This window comes from Solanum tuberosum, unplaced genomic scaffold, assembly GCF_000226075.1.
Source record: "Solanum tuberosum cultivar DM 1-3 516 R44 unplaced genomic scaffold, SolTub_3.0 scf00469, whole genome shotgun sequence".
Classification (NCBI taxonomy): Eukaryota; Viridiplantae; Streptophyta; class Magnoliopsida; order Solanales; family Solanaceae; genus Solanum; species Solanum tuberosum.
The window spans coordinates 2,550-13,397 of NW_006239395.1; the positions used below are offsets into that span (position 1 = coordinate 2,550).

At 32.3% G+C, this 10,848-nt stretch overlaps 1 protein-coding gene across 1 annotated transcript; it reads right to left on the reverse strand.

Annotated features, from left to right (window-relative positions):
- Positions 1-934: 934 nt before the first annotated feature.
- LOC107058261 (probable S-adenosylmethionine-dependent methyltransferase At5g38100) lies at positions 935-3,787 on the reverse strand. Its single transcript, XM_015303761.1, has 3 exons — positions 3,721-3,787; positions 1,440-2,056; positions 935-1,186 (listed from the first exon to the last, which is right to left on the reverse strand). The coding sequence occupies exons 1-2, from the start codon at positions 3,769-3,771 to the stop codon at positions 1,478-1,480; spliced, it is 630 nt and encodes a 209-aa protein (XP_015159247.1). The 5' UTR covers positions 3,772-3,787; the 3' UTR covers positions 935-1,186; positions 1,440-1,477.
- Between the last annotated feature and the right edge of the window lie 7,061 nt (positions 3,788-10,848).

Here is a 10,848-nt window from a genome sequence, read left to right on the forward strand (position 1 = left end):
ATTACTCTAACTATCAAACAAATTTAAAAAGAAAGTGCAAAAGAATTTTAAAAAGATAAATAATACGAGTGTTAGCGAAGAGAATGTAAACATACAAAATAATGTTTTCTTAATTTCTTCTATTTGATTGGAGTTAAAAATAATAAAATAATATATATTTGTTTAAAATTATACTTTTTAAGTAAAAATAATTATTTTTTAATTAAAAAAATTAACACATAATTTTTTCTTGATGAAAATTTGAGGCCCCCAAAAATTGGGGGCCTAAGGCATGTGCCTTAAATTTATCAAGCAAGAGCCGGCACTGGTTCTATACAAAATAATTCTTCCTCTGCTTATGCCTTAGGGACTCCATTTGTATGAGACTGCGTTTATAAGGTCCGATGGCTATCGATAGTAGGTGAGCATGTGTAAAAATAAACAACTCCTCATTTGTATTACTAGCTCCATTTTGCCAAGGCATCTACAACTTGGTTGACTTCCCTGTATGTCTAACCTCAGAAGCAATAAAATCCATGCATTATTATTCATCACGTAATAATCTATTCATCACTATTATTTATCGTATAAACAATCTTGCATCATAATTTATATATATTAGTCTCTGGTCATGCTTGAAAGAATGATAGCTGTAACAATCTGGAAAGTTTCAATTTATTTTGAATTTAAAGATAGTTCTGGTGGTCATAGGGAAACAAATCTAGAAAGAAAATTTCGCTTCAAATGAAGTAACATGAAAATAGAAGCCTAAGGCCTGGGAGATTGCTAATATTATTTCTACTGGGAAAAACATATTCACCATATCGAGTTATATAATATATATAGTACATTTCTCCATAGAAATTCATTTACGCTTTAAAGAGATAAATAATTGACATGCTTTCTTATAATTTATTTTCATCCATGCTGAAATCTCATCGCTTTTTGAGAATAGTCCTTGTTAAAAGCTTCTTTTTGCTATTTCTCTCCCAAAATGATTGATGAAAAGTCCTTCTAAAACAGTCCTTAGGTTTATCATTAAAGTCTTTGCATCAGCCTCATCCACAAGCTTTGATTTGGGATGTGTTAACTCTATTCTCTCTATGCTAAAACAATCATTTTTCTCCACCACTTTAGTCATGTCTTCAATTGAGGGAAAATACACTGGCACATTGAATGAGTTAACTAAAGACTCATCTAACTTACCCTGTGGAAAAAGAAGAAGAAAGAAACCTCAATTATTATAAATGTATGGCTATATCTAACTAGTTCTTCTGTTTCAATTTGTTTGTCTGATTGTTATTTGATTTGAAGTTTAAAAAAGTAAAGAAGACTTTTGAATCTTATGATCTTAAACTAAAAATACGCTGACTGTATCAAAAAAGGAAAGTTGAAAATTAAAAGGTTAACCAGGCAAACAAATTGAAATGGATGAAGTACTAAGTAATTTAACTACCTACCTCGTTCACCAAATCCATAAGACTAGAACCGAGAAATTTCAAGAGATGTTCACTAAATTTGGTGAAATTAGAACCATCATTCCACCAGGAACAATTTCCTCAGCTCTTGCATTGAAGAACATTTCCATGTCCTTTTCAAATTGAGCAACATAAGCATTCATTACTTCAATATTTGAAGCACCTATATAATGAATCAAACCCTTGTTCCATGATGGAGATTTCTTATCTAACAACTCTTTTGGAATCTTAGATAACCAATGTATAGAAGTAGAACAATGAGCAAAATGTATTGATCGCGATGGAAATAATCTACCATGAAAAGATCTTGGAACTCCAAATGCATAGTAGGATCGATCAATAGGTAGTGATTGAAAGAGGGTGTTGAAATCATTGGTGATATGATCATTGAAGAATATTTGAAATTCAGGAATATTATTTTGGTATTTTTCCTTTAAAGCTTCTACAACATGTTGCATTGCACTAAAAGTGTTTGGTCCAATTGAACATCCCAACTCTGTAATACGAAATGTGTTTGAAGAAGATAACATGATTTTGATGTCAAGCTTTCGAATAATTGCATCTCTCACCATCTCCTTTGCACTATCTAACACTTCTTTCTGCATTCAATAGCAAATAAAATTTATTTATTTTACTGTTATAGTGGGTAAAGTTCGTACAATAAATTTACTATGACATATATAATATATTGCATTTTACTGTCACCGTGGATAAATTCAGTTACTGTACAAATAATATATTGATGTATGGTTTGCATTTAGGATCAAACGCTTACCATTATATCAAATCTATAACTAGTAATAATAAGGGCACAATCATTCTTCTTAACTAAGTCTATCATGCATGTGTCATCCAATCCAGACCATGGCACCCCCTCGTGGACCTTGTCATAGGCAAAATGTTGCATTACCCATCACGGTGCCTGATGAATTCTTAATTTAGAGTTGGGAAAAGACTCCTTTATGTCATCTGTTAAAAATTTGACTGATCTGTGACATTGTCGTTTGAGAAAATGTTCATTCATGCCATTATATTTAAACGTTGGTTTTGCAAAATCAATTTTTAACTCAACAAGACCCCAAACAACTTTTAACACTTTTCAATTGGGGTATTGGATCAAATGTACTTATTTTGCTTCTTCTTCCTCAAGAACACCAAGATCACATGAATAACATCAATAACTCCCACATTTTCACCTTCTTCAATTCTTCGTGAAATCACCTCAAATTTCGGCCACGTCATTAATTTTAATTTTTTTAAAAGCAAAAATCAAAATTCTAAAATCATTTATGGAGTTAAAGAAAACTCACCCATATTAAAAAAAACATTTAAAAAAAAAATGAAAATCGGTCTTAAAATTTCAAAAATCTGCTTTGATTCGTGTTTTGTTGTTATTTCTAAAAAGTCTTTGTTCTCTAGTGTTTTTTTGAGTTTATGTTCAAAATTTCAAGTGATCTAGAGTTGCGGAGAAAATTTTATCATTAAAGGATGTGGAAGTTTTGAAACGTTGAAGAAATTTCAAGTAGGTCTTGTTGAGTTAGGTTGAATTCAAGTTCAAAAGATATTGAGTTTTGGTATCTTGCTCGGAGGAAAGCTACTCTTGAAATTTGAGGTGATTTCGTGAAGAATTGAAGAAGTTGGAAATTTGAGAGTTCTTGATGTTGTTCATGTGTTCATAAGGAAGAAGAAGCAAAAATAGTACATTTGATCCAAAACTTCAGTTGAAAAGTGTTAGAAGTTGTTTGCGGATTATTGATAACGCTGAACTACTTACCTTATAATTCAACGTGTAGGCGGCAGTTAGCAATAGAAACCCAATGAGAGGTTGAGGTCGAATCTCACAAGGAACGGTAAATAAAAATTCAACTCACGAAGTGAACTAACGTACTAAACTTTTGTAAATTTGGTTAATCGATTTAACATAAACGTAAATTTGAGAGATTTAGATTATCAATAATAAGATGTTAACACAAGCGAAGATCAAGGAGTTTCAACAAGTAAGAAGGAAATCTTAGGAGTGTGCGTAGTTGAACATCAATTTTAATTCGTATTGTGGGTAATTGCATTGCTAAAAACAGTTGGTTATTAACGGATAGGCTAAATTAACATGCACCATTGAGGTAAGTAAAAAAATGATTTTACAAAATCGGAGTTAAAAAATAATCATATGGATGAACTTTTTCTCATGTCATACGACGATGACATAGATGAGCCTTTGCTCAAAACAGTTGATATATATAAGTTGAAGACAAGAAATCAATACCTGCAATTGGGAGTTTTTGGAGTAGCTGTAAGGATCATCACCAGCATTCATGGGAAAAGATGTTGTCATTTTGGTTCAATGTGTTCTCTTCACTCATAATGTGTTCTTATATATATGGATTTTGCACTCTTTAACTCCGCCCTTTCTGGATGTAGTGGTGGGGCTGCTTCACTCTTAATCAGAAGTCTCGGGTTCGAGTCATGAATATGAAAAAAATCATGTTGGGAGCATCATCCTCAAATGGGCCCTGCACTGTGTGATACTAAAATTTAGTCGGGGCTCCAATGTGGGCTCCATGAACCGAGTGAAAAAAAAAGAAAAACTTATTCTAGATCTTAGGTACCAAAACAATAACAATTAAAATATATTATTGCGGTATAATATGAGACACACATGGTATATATCATTTACCGATAGAATATCATAGAGTTCATGCTTATTTTGATAGTTTAATATTTATATTATTTTTAACAAGTTTACTTATGAAAAAAATATTGTTTTTACTTGACAATTATTGTGATTTATAGTACTTTTACATTGTTTTTAAATATCTAAATTTTATTTCAAAACTTAAAATTCAAATTCACAATCAATGTTTAGAAATTAGGATCTTGTATTTCAATTAAGCTATATAAATTGGAATAGAGGAAGTATATGTATATTGTATACGTACTATTTTGTATCTAGTATATAGATACCAATTAAGTATATATATTACTAACGTATAGTATTATAAATTGTTTATGATAAATAATCTGAATATTATCATAAATATGCAATATATGAAAATATATAACTTGATGACACGACTTGAATAATTGAGACAACAAAATCTCGTGGGATCTTTTCGTATTGATTATTATTTCTTATAAATAATAATTAAAGAGCAAATTGAGCATTTTTTACTTTAAAATAGACTAGAATTATTCAAATGTATGAATTTATCTGATGTCTATTTAGTGGTATAAAATTGAGATTATTATATTATGAAAACAATTTGTTGGTTGAAGTCATGAAAACGAAAAATACTTCCAATATAAAATCAGAAGTAATCAACTTTTAAGATAAAAAATACATTACATATAAAAAATACTAACTTACGACTTTTAATCTTTTCATAAATTTATTTATAACTATTATTCACTTATAAACAACTTGCATCATAATTCATATAACTAACATGTGAACCAAACGAACCAACAAAATCCAAGTCATCAACTTGTTTAATATATATTCATGATATAAACGAAAGTTTATATAACCAGAGCCGAACTCATGATTTGAAGACTTTGGGTGCATCGATATTACCTTTACTTAATTATGAGCTCTAAGATACACTTAAAAAAAAAGTGAAATAAACACTCCAGCTTGATTTGAACCCAAGTCTCGGAAGTGGATCATCTAGCTTGTATGTCACGATTCGAGCCTACACCCTGGACGTGGCCGACACTCGAAGACCATTGATGGTCCCCCAAGCGAACCCCTCATCCTGGCTGACTACAAGCGGAAGACTAACTCAAGCATGCAAAAGCTTAAAAAATGAATAAAATTCATGAAACTTAAACACAAGCTTTTAACTCAAAAGAAAACTGAATAAAAATAAATTATTCAACTCGCCATAAAATAGGCAACTTAAGTCTTTAAAACATTTAATAAAATACATGAATAATACAAACTTCTCAACTATACTAACTATCTATGAAGCCTCTAAATGATAAAGATGGAAGTCGGGACAAGACCCACGACATCCTGACTAAACTGAAAAGTAAATGAAATCCTCCGGAAACAAGGAGGCTCACCATAGCTAACTCGAACTCCCAGATGTATCAACGAATCTACTGTTGATGATCCTAAATACATGTGTCTGCATCATGAGAAGATGCAGGCCAAATGGCTCAGTACGTGGAATGTACGAGCATGTAAGAGAAATTCTAAAGCATAAACATAAGCTTGAAACTTGATAAAAAAGGAAACATACTCACCTCTTTTCAAACTCACTCAACTCAACTCAAGAATAAGATACTCAACTCAAGGATAAGATACTCAACTCAAAGATATGATACTCGACTGTGGGTACTCAACTCTGGATACTCAACTCTGGATAAAACAACAATACACATGCAATATAATGAAAAGTTTTATAAAACAGTAAAAACAACTTAGTTCATTAAAGAAAATGCAATAACAAACTCAATTTTACTTATATAATAAAATAATATAGTTTCTGTGAGAGTTTCTTTAACCGACAACCACCACTATGAGCCTAAGTGGTGATACAACGTCTTGCCCACGCTGCCAGAACTGTCCTATTCTTTGCCGTCATATAGAACGCTTAACTTAGTGGATCCACTAGCTTAACTTATGTGATCATCTAAAAGGTATGACCCATTAATACCCATGATGGCTATATGGTTTATAGAGACTTGAGTTAATATGAACTCGCATCCCCATATCGTGGCTCAATACTACTCCAAAATATATTTAGCTCATATTATTTTTAAAATAAACTTTTTTTCTTTGGTTTGAGATAATTACTCAAAACTTAGCTTAAAAGCTCTTTTGGAATCGATGTCCCTTTCTTGCTCAAAAACTCTTTTGGAAATCTCAGTATCCTCTCATCTTAAATGTGAAAACATTTACTCTTGGGAATACTTAGTTCTCATATATCATTTTCAAGAAAATGAACTTTACTCTTATTCTTTGCTCAACTTCTAAGCTTAAGTCTTTAAACAAAGTTTAAACATTTGTAAAAGACTTCTTAAAATATAGTTCACGCTGAATTATGGACTTGTACGACTCAATGCAAGGTTTTCAATAACCATAGATAGAACTCAATACTTGAAACTCAAGAACTTCAATGATACTACTCATTTAAAGAATGTTCAACTCAGAGGGTTCATGCAGAATTATGAGCATAAACTACTCAACTCAAGGACTCAAGGATACTTCTCATCCCATGACTGCTCTACTCATATGGTTCATGCGGAATTATGGGCATGAACAATTCAACTCAAAGACTTCATGGGTAACATGTAATAGTCCCCTGATTAGAAATATAAGCTCAAAGGGGATTAGGAACTCAATACTCGAGACTTGAAACTTGAAGATACTACTTCTCTCAATGATACTCAATTTATGGAGTTCATGCGGAATTTATGGGTATAAACGACTCAACTCGAAGGTTTACACAACTACATGGAACTCATGTATGTGGCTCTTCTCATTATCTTACTTACTTACTCAAACTTAGTTCGAATTGATAGTTGATCTCAAAGGATTCACAATTGAACTCAAAGGCTTTCTTGAACTTACTCTTAACTCTCTCTTGAATGTGAATTATGAATTCAAGAGTTATATTTCATGATATGAAGGATCTCGTGATGACAAAGTAGACTCATGAATAAATTCTCATCATTCTCGTTCTCACTTGCTCGAGTCTTGAAACAAGTTACTAGAAGTTGAAGAAGACTCCAACAAAAGGGCTACAAAGGGACTTTTCTTTGAATGTTCGAAAGAATTCTCAAAACTTAACTCTTAACTCTACCTTGAATTTGAATTATGAATTCAAGGTTGTGATCATGTTAGGAATGATTTTAGGTGTTTAGAAGTAGCTTAGAGTAGTTAGAATCAAAAAGGAGTGAAAGTGCACTTTAAACGAACTCAAACGGGGCAACCGACGACTAACTAGATGGGGCAGGCGACCCTGCCGCTGTGGGTGGCGCGAGGCGCCAGCCCCTAAACTTCAGAGGAGGGTTTGGGGCGCTCTGGCTGGCGCATCGCGCTAGGCCCCAACCCAGAAAATTCAATGAATTTTCCTTGCTCGTTTTCTCACCCTAACTCGCCTAGAATCGAATAGTTCCTTCCCCAATCAGTTGGATTCGATTACTTAACATAAGTACACTCTAATATACTCAAAACAACACTCAAATTACTAAATTTCATCTCAAGAAATCATCAAAACCCCAACACAACAAGATTTAGAATGAAATTAGAATGAAATTCAAAAACACCTATCAAGAACTCTAATCTTTCAACTTCAAGAATGAAATTTCGCTGAAAATAACATGATTGGCGTGTGGTGAACTAACCCAACACTATGGAAGCTTACATACCTCTTAGGGATCAAACCCATGGCGAAAATCCGCTACAACACACACGAATCTCGACGAACGCTTGATCCTCTCCTCTTTTCTCCTCTTCTCTCTTCTTCTTTTCTCTTTTTTGAACTCTCAACTAAAACCCTAGGCGTAAACTAGGATTATAAAACTGAACCTAGTCAGATTAGACCCCTAAAATATTACTAAAACGAATTAAATCTGACTGGGTAAGGAAAAGACCAAAATACCCCTCTAAAATGCGGTTAACTTCCTTAACTGGACAGCCTAACTTCAAAAGGCCATATCTCACTCTTCCGACCTCTAAACTTAGCAAACTCGACGGCGTTGGAAAGATAATTCAAAGTTCTTTCCTAAGGTATCTGGTAGAACGCCTAAGTCATCCTGAGCTAGGAGTTATGGTCATTTGAAGTCGACCCAAAACTCATACTTAAGCATAACTTGCAAAATTTCAGATTTTGCTATTTTCAATTTAGTTCTTTTTCGAACTCAAGGTGCTACATCTAGTGAACTTAACACTTAAGAAATTTTAATTCCTCGGTAAAATCCTACTCACAATGAAGGATGGTTCAAGTCTTAGCTCAAAAAATTTCTGGGATGTTACATTGTACTAGCAGCACAATGACACTCCTATGCTTTTTATGGCTGCACTGTTAATTATATCATAATTTCTATCAGTTTCTCAAGATAAATATACATATATATACATGATTTTTTTTTAGGTTAACGGATGCACGTGCACCCCCACCTAGAAGGATGAGTCCGCCTATGCATATAACTAACATGTGAACCAAACGAACCGAACGAAATCTTTTTTATCGATTTGTTTCAAAGATACTCTAGATACAAAAGAAATATATAAAGATAACTGTAAAGTCCAAGTCATGTTATCTCCAATAATTTATTCTACAAATTTGGTCCACACAAATTCCAATTATCGTTTTATTGAAATCATCCTTAGACATATTACCAATCACTCATACTTTGCCCTTTCGTTTTTATGCACGTGTTTATAAACACTTCAACACTAAATTATTTAGGTCACTTTTTAGGGAAAATTACGTGTAATGACAAACATTAGTAGTATATTAGTTAATGAAGCTACAATTTCACAAAATTACGATTCACGGGTATAGTTTAATAAAACTTGCTATTAATTGCGGGACCCACGTATGATTTGTATTCGGAAAAAAAAATACTCAGTGGATTTGTATACATTTTAATACAAATTTAATTTTATCTCTCCACTCACTAATTTCTCCTAAAATCTCACATCCATATCAATTTTGAATTTTGAATTAGATTTTCTCCTTCCTAATCATAGCGTCACAATTCAAGATAACTGTCCAAATGTGTTTCAACTTATTTTTTATTTTTTTGGTTTTTCCGTTGTATATGGTTTTTGTTTCCTAATCTTTTATAAAAGTACATCTTGAATCTTCATCTTTTCAGTTATTTCAGTAAAAAAAAAAAAGAAGGATGATCAAAGTCCATCAAAGAGGATTATTAGAGGTATACTATTTCATGAAAAAAAAATTGACGATCCACCATCTTTCTCTTTGGATCTAACACAAGATTTCGGAGTAACTTCAGGGTCAATTGCAAAATATAGAGCAATTGAAGAGAAGAGGTTGAATCAAGCGGCATCAAAATAGTTGAAGGAGAAAATAAGATGTGGTTCATTAGATCTGAAGAATCACAAGTATTTATATAAACTCTAAATGTATATAGCAATTTGTATATTATTAGTTATTATTTATGCACATACAAAATTGTGAACAAATTCTATATATACATAATTATATTGAGGTGTATTTATATATTTGTATATTTAAGTCATATATTCATGTACATATTTTTTATTTCTAAATACGGTAACAATTTTATTTCCAAGTGGCCTCTCTCGTTCCTCAAAATGCCTCCACCTCCTGCCTTTACTACAGCCGTCAGTGTTTAATGTATATTTTATTGGTTTAATTCATCTGATGCATCGAATGTCTAGTCTCGGCTTTAGTACTTCAATCTATTGTCATGATATATGCTAGCAGATAGCTACATACAAATAGTTATTTATATATTTATACAAATATACATAGGCCTATACTTGTGTATAGTAACTAATTTTTGTAAATATTTGTGTTAGTATCACAGTAGAACTCCTTTTGGGCATGCAAAATATTTATTAAAAATGATTAGCGTGAATCATGGGATTCTGTAAAAAAATTGTTACTGTATTTAGCGCCCATGTATCCATTTATTAAAAAAAAATATTTGTCTAAATTTAAAACAAAAAAATCAAGATATACAAATTTAAGGCTCCATAACAAACTAAACTATAGTTAGAGCCGTCAATATGGGCTAGGCCCATTGGGCCGACCTGACCTAACCCGTGATTTGATAAGGTTGGGCTACGATTTTTGAAGCCCATTTAAGAAAAGGGTTTTTTTGTCCAGCCTAAATAAGTCTGTCGATTTGTGGGGCTTGAGAAATATGGATAGGGCCGGCCCTTGGTACAAATAAAAATTAATTAAAAATAAAAATAAAATAGAGTATTAAAAACAAGAATCTAAACTCAAAGTTTGTTTAAAGTTTGAAATATTACAATTTAAATACAAATTATGTTTGTAAATGTAACACCCCAGAAAATTTTTGAGCTAAGACTTAAACCATCCTTCGTTGTGAGTAGGATTTTACCGAGGAATTAAAATTTCTTAAGTGTTAAGTTCACTAGATGTAGCACCTTGAGTTCGGAAAAGAATTAAATTGGAAATAGCAAAATCTGAAATTTTGCAAGTTATGCTTAAGTATGAGTTTTGGGTCGACTTCAAACGACCATAACTCCTAGCTCAAGATGATTTAGGTGTTCTACCAGATATCGTAGGAAAGACCTTTGAATTATATTTCCAACGCTGCCAAGTTTGCTCAGTTTCAAGGTCGGATGAGTGAGATATGGCCTTTTGAAGTTAGGCTGTCCAGTTAAGGAAAGTTAGCCGGAAATATTAAGGGGTATTTT